Genomic DNA, 23,281 nt, shown 5'->3' with positions numbered 1-23,281 from the left:
AGAGGAAAAAATGGTTTTAACTAAAAAATCCACCAAAATGTTATATTAGTAGATTGATCTTCCTGAGTCTCTAACCTATGAGCTTCAGAAATGTGACTAATCGGGGCGCCTGGGTGGCTCAGTCAGTTAAGCGTCAGACCTCAGCTCAGGTCATGATCTCACGGTTAGTGAGTTGGAGCCCCGCTTCGGGCTCTGCACTGACAACTGCAAGCCTGGAGCCTGCTTTGGATTCTGTGTTTCCCTCTCTCTCTGCCCCTCCCCCACCAGCACTCTGTCTCTTGAAAATAAATGTTTAAAAAAAAATTAAAAAAAGAAAGAAATGTGACTAATCAAACATAATAACAGAAGAGCTGAAGATGTACTTTAATGGCTGGCCTGAATGATAAAAACTGTCTCTAAAATATATACCAAGTTTATTCAACAACAAGGGATAAAGGCATGGGATTGATTTGCTGTGGATAGAAAAAAACTGTAAGCATTTGGTAATTCCTACACATATTCACTATTATATGTCCCAGTATCATCTTTGCTTTTTTTTTTTTAAGTTTATTTTAGTAACCTCTAGGGGCTTGAACCCATGACCCCAAGATCAAGAGTCACAGGCTCTTCTGACTGGGCCAGCCAGATGCCCCACCTTTGCTTTATTTAAAAAATCACTAGATTCCTTGTATTATCTCTCAAATTGGTCAAGCATTGAAGATAAACAAATACTAGTCATTTTTTAAAGTTTTTGTTTCTTTTAGCCTCTCAGCCTCTTTCCAGTTACCTCTCATGAGAGAAAGAAGAGGAGAAGGTGGTTTAAGCCAGTGTTTTTCAAACATGAGAAATTGTGAACCACTGAGACATACTTCTGCAGGTCCCAAGGGATTCAAGGGACCACCCCTGCCCTCCCTTGTCCAAGGCCAGGCAACATTGCCTTAAAATTAAAAGGCTAACTTCAGAGTATAATGTGACACCAGTTCAATTGTTAAACATAAACTCACGATCACTCAAAATATAAAATGTTAATCCAGATAATCCCAAATAGGTTTAACATGCTTATATTATAAAACTAAAAGCATAAAGCTTTAAAATGCGCAAAGATTTGGGGCGCCTGGGTGGCGCAGTCGGTTGAGCGTCCGACTTCAGCCAGGTCACGATCTCGCGGTCCGTGAGTTCGAGCCCCGCGTCAGGCTCTGGGCTGATGGCTCGGAGCCTGGAGCCTGTTTCCGATTCTGTGTCTCCCTCTCTCTCTGCCCCTCCCCCGTTCATGCTCTGTCTCTCTCTGTCCCAAAAATAAAAATAAAAAAAAAAAAACGTTGGAAAAAAAAAAAAAAAAAATGCGCAAAGATTTAAAAATGTGTAGTGCCTTGGAAATACAAGACCCCCAGAGGGTAGCAGACCACAGGCTGAGAAACTCAACCTGCATATGGAAGATGTTAAATGAGAGAATGAGAGAAGGGTGAGAAGTTGGGAAGTAGGTCTTCCCGGGCTTCCCTGCCCTTCCCAGGAGCTCCTAACTCTGTTTTTGACTCTTTATGTACTTCCTTCAAATCCTGTTTCTGATTATATTTTACTATTCATAAGATACTGTCTTTAGAAGCTCAGCAGTTTTGATGTAGGATTTTATTTTTAAGTCATCTCCACAACGAACGTGGGGCTTGCAAACCCAAGATCAAGAGTTGCATGCTATACCAGCTGAGCCAGCCAGTCATCCCAGAAGCTCAGCAGGTTTGTTTTTTTTTTAACTTTTAAATGTTTTTATTTATTTTTGAGAGAGAGACAGAGTGTGAGTGGGGGAGGGGCAGAGAGGGAGACACAGAATCTGAAGCAGGCTCCAGGCTCTGAGCTGGCAGCACAGAGCCTGATGTGGGGCTCGAACCCATGAACCATGAGACCAGGACCTGAGCCAAAGTCAGACACTTAACCAACTGAGCCACCCAGGTGCCCCTTGGAAGTTTTGATACATTCTTTCCCATGTGTGATTAAAGCTAGAAGAATGATCCAAGGGAAGGAAAAAAAAAAAGTGTGGGCCAAGATTTAGAGCTATAAAAGAAGGAACGAAGATATTTTGAAGTTACTAGAAAAAAGAGGGGAAAGAGTCCATTTCTGAGGTTCTGGGCCAACCCATAGTCCTCTTTGTATTGTTTTAAAAGGTGCCCAATGGGGTGTGTGAGTGGCTCAGTCAGTTGAGGGGACAACTCTGATTTCGGCTCAGGTCATGATCCAAGGGTTGTGGGATCCAGCTCATGCTCAGCATGGAGCCTACTTAAGATTATCTCTCTCTGTTTCTCTCTCTCTCTCTTTCTCTCTCCCTTTCCCTTGCTTGCACTGTCTCTCTCTAAAACAAAAAATAAAAAGCTGCCCAATAAATGCATTTTTTAATGTCAAAGAAGTGTTATATTTTAAGTTGGAGTCTTATATTTCTAGAAGGCCAGACATAAGTTCATCTTGCAGCTGTCTACCTTTACTCAGGGAAATCACCACAGTGAGCCCTCTACACATGCATAAAGGAAATACCTTATCCTAAAGAAAATCCTGAAATGACATTAACCAAAATTCAGATGTTTCAGACTGAGATGCTGGAGTTAATTTATTTATTAGTAATATAAAATGTTTTGCAGGACTATGCCCTTACAGAGAAAAAGAGATTATTTTTCCCCTAAATAAGAATATGGACTGGAATGTCTCTTAAAATCCTTACTTGTTCTTTGGAGACCTATGCATGTTTTTGTCCAACTGTTTGCTCATAGATGATCACAAAACTGGAGCCACTCTGAGGAGTGTACAAATCTTACCTCTGCACCTCATATAAGAGGACAGGCTGGCCTGAACCACTGGCATATCAAAAAATTATGTTATATATACCCAGATTATCCAAAGTCTGGAAAATGTCAGTGACTCCTGGAATTGTGTTAAGCAGGCCAGCATTGAGCTTTTTCCCCCTAAGGAAAAGGATAGTCCCTCAGTCAAATATTCTAGAGTGGAAATATGCAGTCCTTAAAGTGGAAAAGAATGATTCTCTTTGGACCCATCCCTGTTGCTGGCATTAGGATTCTAGGAAGTGGCCTAGCCTGGAGATAACTGCAAGGGGAAATGGGCCAGCTGAGCTGGCTCTGTCTTATCAGGAATCTGAAAAACAGCCACTTCTAGTGGCAGCTGAGGGCTCCTCTTTGTTTCTAATGTCTGACTCTGTGTCTTGTTACATAGTTTGGACTGAGCTAAACTTTAGGGAATAAAGTGAAGAGATCTTCGGTCCAGTGGGTGGAACCACGTGGAGAACCCAAAGGAGGTGGTGGCAAAGTTCAAGAGCAGCAGTGGCTGGGAGCAGGGACAGCTGGCAAAAGTAATTTCCAGAGAAGATCTGTGGCACACTTACCCATTCCTTAGGGATTCCTCAAAATCCTTTAGTAAAAGATCTCCTTAGCTATATTGGCTATTGAGAATGGAGGACACAAGTTGAGTCTGACAAATTGGCACGTGAAAACCACAATGTTACTTAGAAAAACCCTGCTGCTTCTTGCAGTCACCATGGGGGCAAACATTCTTAACTGAGGCTCACATGCAAAGAAATGAATGACCTCACATTTGTAATCCCTCGGCTCTACAGTCTGCTAGGGACAGACAGCAGTAATAGGAAACCTGCCAGCTGGAATCCTACCATGTCCACCAAAATGGCTTTCTTTCCACTGGTCTGCCTACTCCTCCCACATGGTTGTTTCCTCAACCCCGAGAGTTTCCTCATGTGTATGTTTAGCTCAGTTCACAGACAAAATCTTGAGAGGATTCTTCTACAAAGCTCCGTAGTTATTTCTCTGTGTAACTCCATCCTTTCTGGCTCTCTGCCCTGGAAATGTTAACCACCTTGGCCTCCCTGAACTCTCAACTCTGTCTTCTCAATGCAATGAGATTGTTAGGCTCTGTGTGGGTTTCCTCTCTCCACAATGTGGCCTGAAAACTCTTTCTAGGTAATAAGCTGGGGGTACTCATAGGATTTACTTAATTTGTTTCCCTTCTCTCAGGGGCTATTATCCTGTGCTGCCTGTTATCCAATATCTGAAAACTGTTGCTTTATATATTTGATCCAGTGTTCTAGATCGCTAAGGCAGTGGTAAATTTGGTTCCTCTTCTACCATCACGGCCATGTTTATAAATAGGTCTTTCAGTGAGATTGTGTGTGTGGGTTTCTTTTAATCCCTTAACTGTTAAGTGTTTCTGTCATATCAAAATGTATTTTGCCTTCACTCTTTAATGACAATTTGGCTGGAGATAAAATTCTAGGTTTACAGGGAAGTGTTTTATCAGTCTTACTGTTGTTCTGTAGGTAATCTGTTTCTTTCTCATATTTCTAATGGCTTTTACATTTTTCTCTGTATCCTTGATATTTTGTAAATATCCCTCTGATATGTCTCCACATGTGTTTATTTTATTTGTACTAAAAGCTTTTTTTTTTTTTAAGCATCTGACTCTTTTTTTTTTTTTATGTTTATTTTTGAAGGAGAGAGAGAGAGACAGACGTGAGTGGGGAGGAGCAGAGAGAGAGGGAGACAGAGAATCTGAAGCAGGCTCCAGGCTCTGAGCTTTCAGCACAGAACCTGATGAGGGGCTCAAACTCACAAACTGTGAGATCATTGCCTGAGCCCAAGTCCGACGTTTAACCAACTGAACCACCCAGGCATCCCAAGCTTGAGTTTTTTTGTTTTCTTTTAGAGTTTATTTTGAGAAAGAGTGAGTGGGGGAGCACGTACACAGAGCCAGATGAGGGGAAGAGAGAGACAGAATCCCAAGTAGGCTCTGCACTCTTAGCACATAGCCCTACACAGGGCTCGAACTCACAAACTGTGATACTACAACCTGAGCAGAAATCAAGAGTCAGACACTTAACCAACTGAGCACCCAGGAGCCACTAAAAGCTTGTTTTTTTGTTTTGTTTTTTGTTTTTTTTTTAATTTTTTAAAAATATTTTTATTTATTTTTGAGACAGAGAGAGAGAGACAGAGCATGAGCAGGGGAGGGGCAGAGAGAGAGGGAGACACAGAATCCCAAACAGACTCCAGGCTCTGAGATGTCAGCACAGAGCCCAACGACGCGGGGTTCAAACTCACAGACTGTGAGATCATGACACCAGCTAAAGTCAGATGCTTAACCGACTTTGCCACCCAGGTGCCCCTGTTTTTTTTTTTGTTTGTTTTGTTTTTTTGTTTTTTTTTAATTTGAGGATGAATGTCTTTCATCAAAACTTAAAAATTTTTATGTTTTCTGGAGCACCTGGGTGGCTCAGTTTGTTGAGCGTCCAATATCAGCTCAGGTCATGATCTCACAGTTTGTGGGTTCCAGCCCTGTGTTGGGCTCTGTGCTGACAGCTCAGAGCCTAGAGCCTGCTTCAGATTCTCTCTCTCTCTCTCTCTCTCTCTCTCTCTCTCTGCTTCTCCCCACTCGTGCTCTGTCTCTCAAAAATAAATAAATAAATAAACGTTCAAAAAAATTAATAAAAGGGGCACCTGGGTGGCTTAGTCAGTTGAGCGTCCAACTTCGGCTCAGGTCATGATCTCACAGTCTGTGAGTTCGAGCCCTGCGTCGGGCTCTGTGCTGACAGCTCAGAGCCTGGAGCCTGCTTCGGATTCTGTGTCTCCCTCTCTCTCTGCCTCTCCCCTGCGCATGCTCTGTCTCTCTCTGTCTCAAAAATGAATAAAAACATAAATTTTCAGGGGCACCTGGGTGGCTCAGTTGGTTAAGTGTCTGGCTTGGGCTCAGGTCATGATCTCATGGTTCATGGATTTGAGCCCCATGTTGGGCTCTGAGCTGATAGCTTGGAACCTGCTTCAGATTCTCTGTCTTCCTCTTTTTCTGCCCCTCTCCTGCTCATGCTGTCTCTCTCAAAAATAAATAAACATTAAAAAAAATTCTTATGTTTTCAAACACTGTTTAACCATCAATCTCATATTTTTCTATATTTTTCTAGAACTCTCATCATACATGTTGGGGCTTTCAATCCAGCCTCCCTCTTTTTAACTATATCTGTCTTTGTACTATATTCTGAGTGAATTAACTTATTCTGTCTTCAGTTATGCCTGGTTTAGAGCTCTTATTTTTAAAATATTTTATTTATTTGTTTGTTTGTTTGTTTGTTTGTTTATTTATTTATTTATAGCACAAGAAAGAGAGAGAGAGATAAAGAGAGAATCATAAGCAAGCTCCATGCCCAGCACAGACCCTGATGCTGGGCTCCATGTCACTGTCATGAGACCATGACCTGAGTCAAAATTAAGAGTTGGACGCTTACCTGACTGAGCCACCCAGGCACCCCTAGAGCTCTTACTTTTTATTTTCACGATTTTATTTCTTTTAGTCCCAAGCAAATCAAGCCAGGAGTTCCTTTACTTGCTTTTGGAGAAGGTTTCGTCATTCTCTGTTCCAAGTGTGCTCCAATAATAAACAAGTGTCCTTATCAGATTCTCTCTCTAGTTTTCTCATTTACTTTCTTAAGAATATTCTCCCTGGAGAGATTTTTCTTCTTTCCCAGATGTAAGAAACTTTGTAAAAACAAAGGTCAAATTTCAAAGTGAAAAGCCAGAGGTGAGGTAAAGGGGAAAAAAAAATAACACTTACATTGGAAATCTTCAACTCATAACTGCTAAAATGTGAGGCAGATGTCACAAAACTTGGAATGGAAAATCATAGGTTTTATGGTCTAATTCATATCTTCTGAGTCTGGAGAGTCAGAGAAAGGGAGAGTTCAGTCTTCTCTAGACTATTCTTCCCTCCTTTAACTGCAAGTTCAACTCCTATTCCTTTTTTTTTTTTTTTTACATTTATTTATTCTTGAGAAACAGAGTGAGACAAAGCGTGAGCCGCAGAGGGGCAGACAGAGGAGACACAGAATCTGAAGCAGGCTCCAGGTTCTGAGCAAGCGGTCAGCCCAGAGCCTGATGCAGGGCTCAAACCCGCAAGCTGTGAGATCATGACCTGAGCCTAAGTCGGATGGATGCTCAACCAACTGAGCCACCCAGGTGCCCCTCCTGTTCCTTCTTTAAAACCCAGGTCAGACAGGTATTAGTCTTATTTTCTGGGAAACCTTATATTAGTTTCCTATGACTGCCTTAACAAATTACCACAAACTTGGTGACTTAAAACACCACAAATTAATTTACTTACAGTTCTGGAGACCAGATACCTGAAATCAGTTTCACTCGTTTAAAGTTAAGCTATCAGTAATCCTGGTTCCTTCGGGGGACTCTAAGGAAGAATCCATTTCCTTGCCTTTTCTAGCTTCAGGAGGCTGCCTGTGTTCTTTAGTGTCACTCCAACATCTTGCTTCTGTGGTTACATTTCTTTCAGTTCTGTAGTCACATCTCCTTCTGCCTCCCTCTTTTATGAGCACTTGTGATTATTTAGTACCTATCCTGATAATCCAGGATAATTTTCCCATCTCAAAATCCGTAATCACATCTGCAAAGTCCCTTTTGCTATATGAGGTAACATTTGAAAATTCCAGGGATTAGGATGTGGATATCTTTGGGGGCTATTTACTCAGCCTGCCACATCTTCCTAGGTATTTTTCTTCCATGGAGTCAGTCATGTCCTTCTCTCTTCAGCCTGTGGAACTTTATACACATTTCTGTCGTTGCTCTGGTTAAGTGTTGTGAACGTTTTTGTTTATACAGATATCTTTCCAAATAAATAGGAGCTCTTTGAAGACTGGAACTTTGTCTTATTCATTTGTTATCCTACTGCCTAGCATGGTGCCTGGCACATAGTAAGCACTAAATAAATATTTAATTAAATTGAATTTTATTCTCAGATTCAAGCCTGGCAGTACAACTATAAGCTATAAAATAATGGAGTCTTAAACTACCAGCGCTAAAAGGGATGTCAAGTCCTTTCCTTATAGTCTGAATCTATATTTTATCAGGAAATAAGTTTACATTTAGGAGAGTTGTCTTTATTACTACAACAAAGATAAAACAAAACAAAACAAAACAGAAAAGGTTACATTAGGGTTTTAGCCCAGAAAAAGCTATGGAATGACTTGATAATTATTTTATTTTCAAATTTTATTTATTTTGTAAGAGTGAGTGGGAGGGGCAGAGAGAGAGACAGAGGCAGAATCCCAAGCAGGCAGAGCCCAATTTGGGGCTTGAACTCGGGAGCCATGAGATCATGACCTGAGCCAAAATCAAGAGTCCAACGCTTAACTGACCAAGCCACCCAGGTGCCCCTTGATAATTATTTTAAACTCACAACATTCCTGGGAGATAAGGCAGATAATTACCTTTAGGTCAGTAAAACATGGAGCAAAATATATGACAGATGAATTTGATTTGAGCATAATTGAATACCATTGTGGAAATCAAATAATCTCAGGTGAATTATTAATTTACATGGGATGTCTGGTTTTTTTATTCCCCAGTGCCCCTACTTAATCCATTATGTTTATCTTAGAAGTTGATTCAATTTCCTATGACATGACATAGAGGTAGAGTTAAATAATAATTCCTATTTAATTAGCTCAGAGGCCTAAGTTATGAGGCAATGACCCAAGGAATTATTCCTAGACAGGGATAAGGTTTGAGCTATGGTGATAGTTTTTACCCTTCAGCCTAATGACAGGCCAGGGTACTTGCATCAGAATCACCTGGGAAGATTCTTAAACATACAGATATCCAAATTCTCCTCCTCCCCCCAAATTTGGATCCAGTTGATTCAGGGAAGGTCCTGGGAATGTGTATGTTTTAAAGTACCTCAGATAATTCACAATTATCAAGAAATCTAGGCTTAGTTTTGAGGTCCTTAATTTGAGGTCCTAAAGAAACGTAAATGCCAAGCTTGGAAGAAAGGATCCATATGACCTGAGCCAAAACCAACAGTCGGATGCTTAACCAACAGAGCCAACCAGGCACCCTCAGCCAGGTAGTTTCTTATAAAACTAAAATAATCTTAACAATCCAGAAATTTCACTCCTTGGTATTTATCCAAAGGAGTTGAAAACTTACGTCCACACAAAAATTTGCACACAGATATTTATGGGAGCTTTATTCATAATTGCCAAAAGTTAGAAGCAACCAAGATGTCCTTTGGTAGGTGAACAGATAAAATGAACTGTGGTACATCTAGACCATGGCCTATTATTCAGCACTAAGAAGAAACGAGCTATCAAGTCATGAAAACATACGAAGAATTCTTAAATGCATGTATCATTAAGTTAAAGTAGCCAATCTAAAAAGGCTGCATACTATAGGATTCCACCTACATGACATTCTGGAAAAGGCAAAATTATGGAGACAATATTATGGTTGCTTGGGATGGGAAGGCAGAGCACAGAGGATTTTCAGGGTATGCTCTGTATAATGCTCTATATGATATATGCCATTATATGACTATCCAAACCTACAGAATGTAAAATACCAAGAGCAAACCTTAAGGTAAACTATGGATTTGGGGTGATTATGATAGAGCACTCTACGCTCATCCTTAATAAAATGTATACAGTTCTGGTGAGTGATGTTGATAATGGGGGAGAGGCTATGCATATGGGGTGCAGTAAATAATATGGGAAATCTCTGTACCTTTTTCTAAATTTTGTTGTAAACCTACAATTGCTCTTAAAAAGTCTTAACTTTACTCCTAACTAAATGCAAATTAAAATATCTTTTTTTTTCTTAATGTATCACCAATGTTGAAAAGATTGATAATATCCAGTGTTAGTAAGACTGTTGGGAAGCAGAAACCTAACATACCTTTTTTATTTTTAACCCTAACATACTCTTGATAGTATTGTTATTTGATATATTTTTGAAGAGTAACTTGGCAATACCTATTCAAGTTAAAATGGTTTTAGCCCTTGACTTAGCAATTCCACTTTTAAGAATGTATAAAAGTATTTTTCACAAATAGCCAAAGATGTGTGCAACAGGATTTTATTATAGCTTTGTTTATAATAATGTTGGAAATAATCCTGATGCCTCCTGGTAGTTATTAATTAAATGTTGGATAATGGAATACTCTATAGTGGTTAAAAAATTAAAGCAGTGCTGTATGAGCTATGGAAAAAAGTAACAAAGTAAATTGAAAAAGGTTGTGAAGTATCGGCTTGCTTTCATTTTAAATTACATACTCATATATTAATATATGCATAGAAAAAAATGGAGAAATATACATCAAAGTCTTCATTATTTTATTGAAGTAAGATTAGGAGAGATTTCCACATTCTTTTTTTTTTTTTAATTTTTATTTATTTTTGAGACAGAGACAGAGCATGAACGAGGGGAGGGTCAGAGAGAGAGGGAAACACAGAATCTAAGCAGGCTCCAGGCTCCGAGCTGTCAGCACAGAGCCCGATGCGGGGCTCGAACTCACAAACTGTGAGATCATGACCTGAGCCGAAGTCAGACGCTTAACCAAATGAGCCACCCAGGCGCCCCGAGATTTTCACATTCTATAGCGATTAATTCACAATATTTCATAGGATTCTTGTGAGGATTAAATGAGTTAATATGCCTAAGGCAATTCAAACAGTGGACCATAGCACATAGAAGCTATTAGATAAACATTGTTATGCTAAATACGTTTATTTTTTTAAAGCAGAAAAAAAAAATAAATGAGGTTGCAAAATGCAGTATTTGAGCATTTCAAACATGAAAAGTTAAAAATAAAAGCCAGAGGAGGCCAATGGGTTCTCTATGCATATTTGAAAGAAAGAGCTAGTTGAAAAGCAAAGGTGATAATGGTAAGGATCAGACAGAAGAGAATGGTAAACTATAATGATAATATCAACCAATATTTAATGAAAGTTTATAATGGACCGGGTGCTCCAATTGATTCTGAACCCCCAAGGAAAAAAGGTTAACCTGGACAGGAGGGGGTACATCTTTCCTCTGAAGATCAGAACAAAAAATTTTAACCTCAATTCTTCTGAAATTATATGCTAAATTTGGTGGACAAAAGAATTTTTTAAATAACCAAAACAAGATTCATAACTTTCCTCAGATTTCTGAGAGTGTGTGAGCCCTCTCAAAGGTAAAAACAAACAAACAAACAAACAAACAAAAAACAAAGAAGGATGAAAGATTGGTTTTAAAAATAAGTTATCTTGAGGGGCGCCTGGGTGCCTCAGTCGGTTAAGCGCTTGTCTTCAGCTCAGGTCATGATCTCACAGTTTGTGAGTTCGAGCCCAACAACAGGCTCTGTGCTGACAGCTCAGAGCCTGGAGCTGGCTTCCGTCTCCCTCTCTCTGCCACTCGCCCTGTCATGCTCTCTTTCTCTCTCTCAAAAATAAATAAACGTAAAAAAAAAAAAAAAAGTATTTTGAGATGAAGAGATGAGAAAATGAGGCTTTTGCCATATACAGTATTCTTCTTTGTATTAAGATTAGAGATTCCCTTTAAGGACAGTGAAATTTCAGGATTATGACATTCCCAAGTTCTGATGATTAATTCATCTTCCTCCCTTCATATTGTACGTACAATGGCAGAGTTAACTTCTTACCGCTCAGATTCAGCGTTTAGTTTTCGAAGATCAATGCGTTCACCCAGAATCTATCCTCTTTTCTTTCCACTTCCTTGAAGTCAATCCAAATTCTTTCCAAACATCTTTTCAAGTAAGTCTTTGATAAATCTTCCTGTTTAGGGATGCTAGATCTGGCCCTTCTGAACTTTTAATGAATAGTTTATGCCTCTAATTCAGGTGTTTTTTTTTTTTTGTTTTTTTTGTTTTTTTTTTTTTTGTCATCTAGCATTGACATTAGTAATTTCAATTTCTTAGGAGGATCAAAGGAGTTATCTGTGAAAACCTCTTGCAAAGTTTGGGCAAATACCAGTGCTATGCAATCACGAAACGTTAACTATTAATTTTTAGAATGTGTTCAGGGAATTTTTTACGCTTTCTGAAGAACTGATGTCCTGCGCAGTCTCACCCCCAAAATAATGAAAGTGGGTGGGCGCTCCTCTCAGATTGAGGCTACGTCTCTCTCTCCTTTTGTCTCTTAGTCGGACTAGAACTGTCATGGCGCCTTCAAGAAGAGAGGGAAGGCCGGCCTTTCGCCTAGCAGAATCATCGGAGGCACCTGGACTGGACGGAGGGGTGGACAGAGAGACCACCCCCAGTTGAGATCCAACACACCGAAGCCTCCAAGAAGTCTCGGCCGGACACGGTGAAGAGGAGGAGACCGTGTTGAAGACTGCCTGCGAGCGACCGTCTCCCCAGGGCACCGCCCATCGTGACCGCCTTATCCAATGGAAACCCAACGGCAGTGCGGCACCGCCCATCTGTTGGTCGGGACGCCGCGAGGGCGGGGCCCGCAGTTCGGTTGCGCTGCGGAGCGCAGCTGTGAGGGAGTCTCTCTGGTCCGCGGCCCCGAATCCGAGCTGGAGCTGAAGCACAGGCTGCGGGGAGCGGAGTCGGGAGGTGAGCACCGAGGGGAATGAGCGGGAGGGAGGGGTTCGGCGAGAAGGCGGAAGGGTCGGCCTCCGCGGCGCAGGGCGCTGGGACCCCGGCCGGCGGGTGTCTGGAGGCGGCCCTGCTCGGTCGGCGGCCCAGGCCCGGCCCGCGGGAGCCGAGGGACCACCTCGGCCCCACGGCCCCTGCCCGGCCCTCCCAGCCTGCCCTGAGTGGCGGCGACCCGGAATTCTGCCGGCGCGGGGCGCGAGGCCCTAGTGTTCGTGTCGAACTGGGGCTGACGAGAGGCGGGGCCGGCGGCGGGGGCGGGGGCGGGGGCGGCGGTGGCGGGCCCCGCGGCCTGCGGAAGCGCAGCGTCGGGGCCGCGCCTGCTGGCTGAGGCCGGCGCGCCGACTGCGCGGGGGCGTGGCCTGCGCCCCTGACGGCGCCGCGGGGCTGGCCTTTGATGAGGTGGCCGCCGCTGGCTCCGGGGCCTGCGGGACTGCCCCCTCTCCCTTGCGGACAGCGGGCTGGGCGACCTGTTGGAGCGTGAAGCCGTCCCCTGCGCTTGCTTGATGTCTGACGGGACACTCCTGTAGGTCCCAGAGGCCCTTTGGTCTGAACCGGGTGCGGGCAGCCTAGAGGCCTGTGGCCCGAGAGCTTTTGCTGAGGAGTTGAAATGCAGAGGGACTGCAGCCCAGTAAATGAAAGTCTCGGGGAGAAACTTTGCGCGACGATCTACCCAACTTGCTCTGAAGTGAACACACTGTATTTCTCGGGTGGCTGGAGGTGGCGAGGAGGTTCTCTTTTAGGGGCGTACATGGCCTTTTCCTTCTGTGATCTCTTAAACCTCTGAACGACCCTGAGGCAAAACTCCCAGCAAAGATCTCTTCATCAGTAGGGGAAGTGCTGGGGGATTTTGGGCATTATCTTCATTTTGCCTGCTGGGGAAAGATTGGGAAGGGAGAAGACAAGCACATTCCAAGGACATGCCTATGACTGGTAAAGGTTTGGCTTCTCTTGTGGTGCTCTACTCTCTGTGCCTGGGTCCAGAAATTTCCTTAGAGCCCATTGGCTATATAGGCTTCCTGTATTAGAACTTCACTGGTATTTCCTATTGTAATCTAGCTGGAAATTATACTTAGCTGTTCAGATTCAAGATGTGTCCTATAAATGTAGCTGCTCTAGAGAGTAATCCATATGAACTTTATTACCATTTTCTTAGCTACTTTTCAGGGGAACAAAAAGGAAAACAATCTCTAACTTGTTTTCTGGTAGATTACTAAGACATACAGGTAGTAGCTTTCTTGGCTGGTTGAATAAAATCTATTGATAGGCAGGTCCTAGAAAATAACAGGGAAAGGAGTACCTGAGTGGTTCAGTTGGTTAAGCATCTGACTCTTGATTTTGGCTCAGGTCATCCATGATCTCACGGTTCCTGAGTTTGAGCCCCAGGTTGGACTCCGCGCTGACAGTGTGGAGCCTGCTTGGGATTCTCTTTCTCCCTCCCCTTCCCCTGCTTATGCTCTTCTTTCTCTCTCTCTCTCAAAATAAATAAACATTAAAAAAAAAAATAACAGGAAAGAATATCTTGCCAGATTTTCTCTTGTGCTTTGTTGTCCTCTGGTATTGACTAGAATGTCATCTAATAAGAATCTCCTGATTCAGGTTAAACATAGTATAGGTTGAGAGCAGAGATGGGCAGAAGTGGGTATCCAAGAGCTGTAAAATAAGGGCTTTTCAGAGGCTTCTGTATTCTGAACTGACTTAGAGGAGCAAATCTACTTTCCAGGATGTCACTTCTTACTGGAACACCCCTTTGAGCCCAGCACACACAGGTTTCAACTCCTTCCCGCCCTTTGTTTTTAGACACATGGCATAACATTCAGTGACTGTCCTGTGACTATCTGAACATGTTAGTGATGTTTAACTTTTGAGAATTTTTTTCTTCCAAATAGTCATATGCCTTGAAAAAAATGTTATATAGTACTTTTTCCTGTAACGGCTGTTATCTTGAGTTATTTGTACTTGAGGGAAAATCTCTGTCAGATCTAGTACCTCAGAGGGTGGAGCCTTTGAGCCATGTGAATGAAATGAAAGCTGGAAGCTTAAAGTCCTAGATCTGTTGTTTTTTTTTTTTTAAATTTTTAAATTTTTATTTATTTTTGAGAGAGAGAGAGCTTGAGTGGGGGAGGAACAGAGAGAGAGAGGGAGACACAGAATCTGAAGCAGGCTCCAGGCTCCGAGCTGTCAGCACAGAGTCCAACGTGGGGCTCAAATCCACGAGCTGTGAGATCATGACCTGAGCTGAAGTTGGACACTTAACCAACTGAGCTACTCAGGTGCCCCCTAGATCTGTTTTTAATTTGTGGCTCCATGAATGTGGGCATCTTATTTATTTTATTCACTATTATATCTCAAGTACCTAGCTCAGTACATGTGACATATGGTAAGTGCTTAATAAACATTTGTTGAATGAGTGAATGAAAAAAAAATGTTGCTAACCAATACCCATTTGCACGCTCACATCACAGGGAAGGTGAAGTCATCAGGGATGAAGTCACTAATCACTGCCAGTCACCTGGCCCAAGGGTAGCCTCAGCATGGACTGGCAGACTTGATCTGTGTATAGAAGAGCTGGATAGTGAATGCCAGAATTAGTTCTAGTGATATAAATTAGCTGAGAGTTCCAGCTAGATAAATTGGGTGAGAGTGCTACAGGTCCAGCACTGATTTAGGGCTAAATCAGTAGAACATTTTGGGGTCTGGAGTCATCTGTTCTGAACAGGGCCCATGTAGGTTAGTTCTTGAACATAGTGGAAATAGGGGCAGGTAAGGATTCAAAGGGAAGGCTATTGGGTGAGTATTGCTGAGAAGGAATGGTGTCCCTGATTTTGGGGGGTTCATTTGTTCATTTGGACTTTACCAAGGAGGGGGGTTTCATTGTCCTAAATCTTAGGTTGGCCATTCTTGGGTGGGTCATCTTCAACCAAGATAGCTTCCCTTCTCTAGGGGCACCTGGGTGGCTCTTGTTGGTTAAGCATCCAACTCTTGATTTTGGCTCAGGTCATGATCTCACAGTTTGTGAATTCAAGCCTCATGTCAGGATCCGAGCTGACAGTATGGAGCCTGCTTGAGACTCTCTTTCCCTCTCTCTCTGCCCCTCCCCAGCTCGTGTTTGCACACGCACGTTCTCTCTCTCTCTCTCTCTCAAAATAAGTAAGTTTTAAAAAACAAAATATTAAAAAAAAAAAAAGATACTTTCTCTTCTCTAGATTAAGAGAATAGTTAATGTTTCATTTTTCAGACAGGATTAATTTGATTTTGGATTTAAAAGAAACCTGTTTTATTTTCTTTTTAACCCCAGATGAGGTTATTAGGATTAAATCTTTATAGATGTATCCTGACCCACTCTACCTTCTCCCTCCAACTTTGCCCCAACCAATGCAGGCCTGAGTGTTCGTTCCAGCATGTCGGAAGGGGAGTCCCAGACAGTAGTCAGCAGTGGCTCAGACCCCAAGGTAGAATCCTCATCATCAGCTCCTGGCCTGACGTCAGTGTCACCTCCTGTGACCTCCACGACCTCAGCTGCTTCCCCAGAGGAAGAAGAAGAAAGTGAAGATGAGTCTGAGATCTTGGAAGAGTCACCATGTGGACGCTGGCAGAAGAGGCGAGAAGAGGTAAGGTGGTGGTAGTGTCATTCTTGTGGGAGTGAATTCTGAGAGGTGAGAAGTGGAAGGGGAAAGTCTCAGAGGGCAGCCCAAACTTTAACAGATATGTGGAGTATTAAAATGGAGGACTTATAAGGAAACTTTAATTATTCCTTTTCATTTGAATTCTCAGGTGAATCAGCGGAATGTACCAGGTATTGACAGTGCATACCTGGCCATGGATACAGAGGAGGGTGTAGAGGTTGTGTGGAATGAGGTCCAGTTCTCTGAGCGCAAGAACTACAAGCTGCAGGAGGTAGGTAGTGCTGAAAGGATGTAGCCTGGAGGATGTGACAATGCACGTGTCAAAGAGGGATTGGTGGCGGGAAGCTGCTGAGGAGGAGAGTAGGTTGGGGTTAGATCATTTCTGGGGAGGGATAGGAATGCCTTTTCAGGATTACAGTGATTTATGAACCCTGTCATCTGACTGTCTCCCCTGCTTTCAGGAAAAGGTCCGCGCTGTGTTTGATAATCTGATTCAGTTGGAACATCTCAACATTGTTAAGTTTCACAAGTATTGGGCTGACATTAAAGAGAACAAGGCCAGGGTAAGAACTTTTTCTTGAGTTTACTGCAGAGAGTCTAGCTACATTTATTGTTCTTTTTACATTTAGACATGAAAACAAGGTAGTTTTGAAACAAAACTGGAATTAGCTGTTAGGGAGATGAGAGTAGGACATTGCCTACAAACCGTGTCTTTTGTCTTGTTACAGAAGGGGCAGAAATGAGCGAACTTTTGTTTCCTTCCCATAGTTCTAATTGTTCATAGTTTTCTTTGTCTTGTTAAATCTAAGGAAGTGGTACCAACAACCGTAGGAGGGAAACTTAAAACAATAGCCACCACCACCCAGCTTCCAATGGTGTCTATGTCACCACATAGGGGATCATTTCTACTGTAAGGCCTTATTTGAGTGCTTTGCCTCTCCAGGTCATTTTTATCACAGAATACATGTCATCTGGGAGTCTTAAGCAATTTCTGAAGAAGACCAAAAAGAACCACAAGACTATGAATGAAAAGGTATGGAGGGAGAGCAGACAAAGCTTTAGGCCGGTTTGGGGGTTTTAAAAAGATTATATTAATTATGAAGCTAATCAGGGGAACTGCTTGGAGGGTTAAGAGAGGGAATTACTGCTGACCCTTTGATCAAACTGTTCCAGGCTTGGAAACGCTGGTGCACGCAAATCCTCTCTGCCCTTAGGTAAGTAGGATCTGGTTAGTGTTTTTCCCCTATTTCCTGATTTAGTTCCTCCAAACAGATTTTAGGGCACTACTCTGCTGTTCTTTTCTGCCTCTGCCCACTTTTTTTGAGTCATATACTTTCAAGATTAGGCCCCTATGGTCTTTTAAAGGGTCTATCCTAGTGCCCTAACCACGAAATATCTCCCACCTCTTTCTTCCACTGCTTATCTGGCTATTTAACTCATCAGGCATAATGGAGATTCAGAGTGTGGGGATTATCTTTGTGGTGACCAGCAGGAGACCAGGCCCTTGCTCCTCTTAACCCTTGGGTTCCCCCTGCCCTTAATTTCCCAGTGGCCCCTCTAACAGCCCAGTGCCCCCACAGCTACCTGCACTCCTGTGACCCCCCCATCATCCATGGGAACCTGACCTGTGACACCATCTTCATCCAGCACAACGGACTCATCAAGATTGGCTCTGGTGAGGGGAGGGAGAGGTTCTGGGCAGGGGAGCCTCGGGAATTTGGGAACCATGGGGGTAAGATGAAAGGAGTGGGGAGAATAGGGCAAAATTCTGAGGTGTGGGCTGGTGGTAAGAGTTAGGACTTTGCTAGGGGTAATTCACAGGGAGAGGCCAATTAGGGGGCAGGGTCTAAGACCTTTTTGGAGGGAAGTGGGTTAATTTAGAGATCTTGATAGGTTGGGAAAGGGCAAGAGATGGGTCTAAGATCTGACTTGAGCCCCTGGGGCCAGACCCTACCAAAGGAGGTTCCAGGCTGTGCCTGCTGTGAGTGCTTTCATTTGCCGTGTATCTGTGTGCAGTGTATAACATTTCTGTGTGCTGTGTCTGTGTGCGGTTTGTGTGTCCATTTGTCTGGGGCTTGGCTGCTCCATCGCTCACAACTTTTCTCTGTTTTCCTCCCTCCCGCTTACGGGCTGCTCTGTTCCCAACAGTCTTTCATAGGATTTTTGCTAATGGTGAGAGCTCCCTGTTGCCCCACTTGGGGCTCTGTTTGTGCTCCCTCTGCTCCCCTTTGCGGCTGCCCAGTGCATGCAGTCGTGGGAGCAAGCCCTGTTGCCTATCTCCCCTGCCTACTTTTGCCTGCTTGGCTTCTCCCTACCAGCCCTCCACCTGCTTGCCCTTCCATAACTTGCTTGTTTCCTGTGGATTCTGCCTGGCTGGCCACTTATGTCCTGGATTCTTATTCCCCTTCATCATCAGGCTGGTTCCCTGAATCATACTGTGCTCCCAGACTCTCTGTGATTTGTAGTCATTGTTTATGACCTGAGTGAGTCCAAACTGGGCCCGGCCCTGGTTCCTCGTTCAGCCCTGTGACAGCAATGTTGAAGAATAAGGGAGTAGAGCAGGAGTCTAAAATTTTGGTAGATCAAAAGTGAGACTGATTCAAGGGTATTGGTTCAACTATGAGCTGTTTTTGAGTTTCAGTCAGCAGAGGTGGGGAAGAAGGAGGTTGTCTAGTTGGTTGTATGTTAATCCTTCTTATTCTTCTTTATCCAAGTTTCTGTATCCAAGGTCTGTAATTGTTGCAGATTAGGAAGAACTGTCTGGGTCTTTATGCTATTTTGCAGGGTGGCTGAAAGAACTAGACCAAACATATTCATGTGTTCAGGGATTAGATATTCCTGAGCTTTGGGGAAGGTGAACAGGTCACAAGCAAAAGTGTTACTTTAGCCTTTATTGCTCCTTCGCCAGCTTCCCCTATATACTTGTTAGTTTAGTGTGGAGTGTTCGTTGGTTCAGAATTCAGGACTTTAAATGAGAAGCGATAGACCTGAGAAAGGCGAAGTAGGTGGTATTCATGTTTAGTCTGTGGTTCATGATGGGAAAGGGACAGTTTTGCGCCTTGAGGGTTAGAGACTTCAGGAGAGAATTTGGCTTTTGGGGACCTCTCTCTGGAGTGAGACTATGCTTTGTTGATGGTGGTCAGATTGTGGGTATCTCCCCTACTCCCAGTGGCTCCTGACACTATCAACAATCATGTGAAGACTTGTCGGGAAGAGCAGAAGAATCTACACTTCTTTGCACCAGAGTACGGAGGTAAGGCATCTCAGTTTTCTCTGCCCTCACCCTGTTCCCCAGGTTTCCCACCTTATAACCTGAGGCACAGAGGTAATACAACAAACTTCCAGTCCTTCTCTGCTGGCATACAAAAAGTTTTTAAAAGGTATTTCTGCCACTCCCTACCCCCATCCTTTGATTCACCAGAACCTTCTCTGTTTTCCCTAGAAGTCACTAATGTGACAACGGCAGTAGACATCTACTCCTTTGGCATGTGTGCACTGGAGGTGAGGAAACCACAAGCAGTGGTGATGGAAAGGGATCAAATTAGAAGACAGAAGGGGGAGATGGAGGGATGACAAGTTCTTGAGGGAGTGATTCTGGAGCGCTGAAGTTCTGAAGTTTCTACTTGTCTTCTCTGTTCCCCCTCGCTGCAGATGGCAGTGCTGGAGATTCAGGGCAATGGAGAGTCCTCATATGTGCCACAAGAAGCTATCAGCAGTGCCATCCAGCTTCTAGAAGACCCATTACAGAGGGTAAGAATCTTCTGGATCACTCCCTCCTTAACAGACTTTGAAACGTCTTGACGTTTTTATTCCATTTTATTTACTGGTAATATTTTTTTTTCTAAGAACAAGAGAACAGAAAGCAGAAAGGACAGGCAAAAGCAGTGAATATTTCCCTAGGTGGTGCCTACTTTGTTTTTTGTACACACACACACACACACACACACACACACACACAGTTTAGGGGTTTAAGATGGGTAGCATTGGGGGTAAAGGTTGTGTGGTAAAGGTCATGTGTTAATTTAGGTGTATCTGCCTAGAAGTAAACTAACTTAATGGTTACCTCAGGTAATTGGTATATGTTCTTCAGACAACCATCTTGATATTTTTAAACACATTGATCAGTTTTAATTAAATCCATCATCTGGGGTTTTATATTTATATAGTTTTAGATAGGGAAAGTGCCCTAAAAAAACAAGCTAAGATTTAAAGGGTATAAAATTATGAATCAGTAGATGGAATATAGTAAGTAGAGGTTGGACAGGAACGTCCAAAGAAGGATAGTTTGTAAATTATTAGATTGTGTGACAGGAAGACTAGTGTGAAGTCCTGAGGCTAGTGTGGATTGAATTTCTAGTTCAGCGTTAGGTTGGGGCATTCAAGTAACAGATTAGGTATATGACCTTGCTGGCTTTTAAGTTTCTAAGTAGGAAAAGCAGGTTAATTGTCATAGGACCTACAGGAGGTGGGAAGTAGGGGTGAGGCTTGGGGAAAACCAGTGAATTTAATAGATGATTATAGGAGACAAAGGAAACTGTAGGGTTGGGAAATAAAGGAATTTAATAAATGATTAATGAATTTAATAAATATAGGAGATAAGGAAATTGTAGGGCTGGGAAATAAAAAGATGGTGAATATTGTTGATCACAACAGAGAAGGTAACTTTGGTGAGAGTTGAAGAGGAGCGTGTGGGCTAATAAAGCAGAGAAGTAGAAAATAAGGGAAAAGAATTCATAAGTTTGAATAGTAAAAGAAGTTTGTGGTTGGGGAACAGAAAAATAATTAAAACCAAAAAAACAGTGAACAGTAGCTTTCATGTTAATACCTTAGAGTTTTCAAAGCCCTTTCATATACATTTAATAGTTTGCCCCCTTAGTCCGTGCAAACCACCTAGTATGTACAAAGTCTGTGCTAAGTATAGTGAGTGAGATAAAGATGAACACAGTGGACTGGTTGCCAGATGTCTGTTCTACTTCCTTGTTCCTTTTTCTAGGAGTTCATTCAAAAGTGCCTGCATTCTGAGCCTGCTCGCAGACCAACAGCCAGAGAACTTCTGTTCCACCCAGCACTGTTTGAAGTGCCCTCGCTCAAACTCCTTGCTGCCCACTGCATTGTGGGACACCAGCGTGAGTCCCCTTGGCCCTGCTAGGAATTTTCTTCCCATCTGGAGCCTTAATAACTATCACGAGCATGCTCTTTTCTCTTCCACTTCCAAAAGAATTCTTTATCCCCCCGGGACCCCTGTGCCTTTCTATGACATTAATCTGACTATCCTTCTATAACTTCCCATTACTTTATGCCCTCCAGACATGATCCCAGAGAATGCTCTGGAGGAGATCACCAAAAACATGGATACCAGTGCTGTACTGGCTGAAATCCCTGCAGGACCAGGAAGAGAACCAGTTCAGACTTTGTGAGTAACTAACTGAGAGGGTCTGAAAGGGACAGATTGGTCACTACAACCCTGAGGGTTGTCAACTGTCCATTCTTTGGTAATTGTTGAATCTGCTATTTTGCTTATTTCCTTCCTTTCACCTGCTTTCTCTCTTTTCTCTTGCAGGTACTCTCAGTCACCAGCTCTGGAATTGGATAAATTCCTTGAAGATGTCAGGTGAGAGGAAAGGCTTGCTTGAGGAAGCGGGGGTGGCTGTCCTGGGGCATTCACAGAGTCCATGTGACCTGTCTGATCTCCCTCCAGGAATGGGATCTACCCTCTGACAGCCTTTGGGCTACCTAGGCCCCAGCAGCCACAGCAGGAGGAGGTGACATCACCTGTTGTGCCCCCCTCTGTCAAGACTCCAACACCTGAACCAGCTGAGGTGGAGACCCGCAAGGTGGGGCTTTGTGGGTGTGGATGTCTCCATGGTCATGGTAGAGAGAGGACATGTCAAATAAGGCTTTGTCCTTTAGAGAAAAGAATGTTTCTGTCTTAGCAGGCTTGTCCTGTGGACTGGAAAGCCTTCCAGCTGTTGGGGGCTTTTTATTGACTGGTGTCTACTATAGGGACCCTTTCTGTGCCCTCTCTCTAGGTGGTGCTGATGCAGTGCAACATCGAGTCAGTGGAGGAGGGAGTCAAACACCATGTAAGGCTCAGGGCCAGGGCTGCATAGGGCTGGTGGGCAGGAGGTGAAGAGGAGCCTCATTTTTTGACTGTCCTGTTTTTCAGCTGACGCTTCTTCTGAAGCTGGAGGACAAACTGAACCGGCACCTGAGCTGTGACCTGATGCCAAGTGAGTGTCTTCTTTCCCTCAGACGATGAGAGTCTGTGAGCCTCATCTGTGAGAAACCTTCGTGGGGGTGGGGAAGGTTACAGGGCAGTAACACATGGGCGCACAGAACGAATATCTTAAATAGCTCCTAATACTAGAGGGTGGATCTGACACCATTGCTTGTGGTGTTCTTTCCCAGCTGGGGTAACCCAACTGGGGCTGTTGGAAGGGCTCTGGGCCCCTTGCTCCCACACTGTGCTCACCCTCTCCCGTTTCTCTGTCAGATGAGAACATCCCTGAGTTGGCAGCTGAGCTGGTGCAGCTGGGCTTCATTAGCGAGGTGAGGTTTCTGCCTTCAGCTGCTCTGGTTGCCTCCATTCTTCTCTCCTCTCTCGCCCTGTCTCACCGAGCTCTTCTCTCCCAGGCTGACCAGAGCCGACTGACTTCTCTGCTAGAGGAGACCCTGAACAAGTTCAATTTTGCCAGGAACAGCACCCTCAACTCAGCCGCTGTCACCGTCTCCTCTTAGAGCTCACTCGGGCCAGGCCCCTGATCAGAGCTGTGGCCGTCGCTAGATGTGCAACAGCCTTTCTGCCCCTTCCCCCCAGTCAGTATTACCCTGTGAAGCCCCTTCTCTCCTTTATTATTCAGGAGGGCTTTGGGGCTCCCTGGTTCTGAGCATCACCCTCCCCCTTCCCCCCTCTTCCTCCCCTCTGCACTTTGTTTACTTGTTTTGCACAGACGTGGGCCTGGGCCTTCTCAGCAGCCGCCTTCTAGTTGGGGGCTAGTAGCTGATCTGCCGGCTCCCGCCCAGCCTGTGTGGAAGGAGGCCCACGGGCACTGGGGGAGCTGAATTCTACAATCCCGCTGGGGCGGACGGGGCGGGAGAGAAGGGTGGTGCTGCAGTGGTGGCCCTGGGGGGCCATTCGATTCGCCTCAGTTGCTGCTGTAATAAAAGTCTACTTTTTGCTACAAGCGTCGTGTGTGTGTGCGCCTTCCCCGCTAGGGGGAGCAAGCTCGGAGCCC

At 43.8% G+C, this 23,281-nt stretch overlaps 1 protein-coding gene across 2 annotated transcripts; it reads left to right on the top strand.

Moving 5' to 3' along the window:
• The first annotated feature begins 11,686 nt into the window (after positions 1 to 11,686).
• On the top strand, positions 11,687 to 23,230 carry NRBP1 (nuclear receptor binding protein 1). 2 transcript variants are annotated; one of them, XM_042933399.1, is made up of 18 exons: positions 11,687 to 12,381; positions 15,802 to 16,031; positions 16,195 to 16,317; positions 16,508 to 16,609; positions 16,990 to 17,079; positions 17,220 to 17,260; positions 17,627 to 17,721; positions 19,216 to 19,299; positions 19,489 to 19,547; positions 19,698 to 19,796; positions 21,040 to 21,172; positions 21,354 to 21,459; positions 21,607 to 21,657; positions 21,745 to 21,880; positions 22,076 to 22,129; positions 22,213 to 22,276; positions 22,540 to 22,595; positions 22,680 to 23,230. In XM_042933399.1, the coding sequence occupies exons 1-18, from the start codon at positions 12,210 to 12,212 to the stop codon at positions 22,782 to 22,784; spliced, it is 1,800 nt and encodes a 599-aa protein (XP_042789333.1). In that variant the 5' UTR covers positions 11,687 to 12,209; the 3' UTR covers positions 22,785 to 23,230. The 2 variants fall into 2 exon arrangements, with proteins under 2 accessions (XP_042789333.1, XP_042789334.1); XM_042933400.1 differs by lacking the exon at positions 11,687 to 12,381 and adding an exon at positions 12,836 to 12,946.
• Positions 23,231 to 23,281: the final 51 nt, after the last annotated feature.

Source organism: Panthera leo, chromosome A3 (genome assembly GCF_018350215.1).
Source record: "Panthera leo isolate Ple1 chromosome A3, P.leo_Ple1_pat1.1, whole genome shotgun sequence".
Lineage (NCBI taxonomy): Eukaryota > Metazoa > Chordata > Mammalia > Carnivora > Felidae > Panthera > Panthera leo.
Note: the sequence above shows the minus strand (reverse complement) of the source record. Positions and strands in the feature narration are given on the sequence as shown.

Excerpts from the sequence above, each read along its gene's own strand:
- NRBP1 (XM_042933399.1), top strand. The coding sequence starts at position 12,210 with ATGGAAACCCAACGGCAGTGCGGCACCGCCCATCTGTTGGTCGGGACG. Across the intron at positions 19,548-19,697 it reads TTGGCATGTGTGCACTGGAG|ATGGCAGTGCTGGAGATTCA; the intron begins GTGAGGAAACCA and ends CCCTCGCTGCAG. Across the intron at positions 22,277-22,539 it reads GAGCTGTGACCTGATGCCAA|ATGAGAACATCCCTGAGTTG; the intron begins GTGAGTGTCTTC and ends TTTCTCTGTCAG.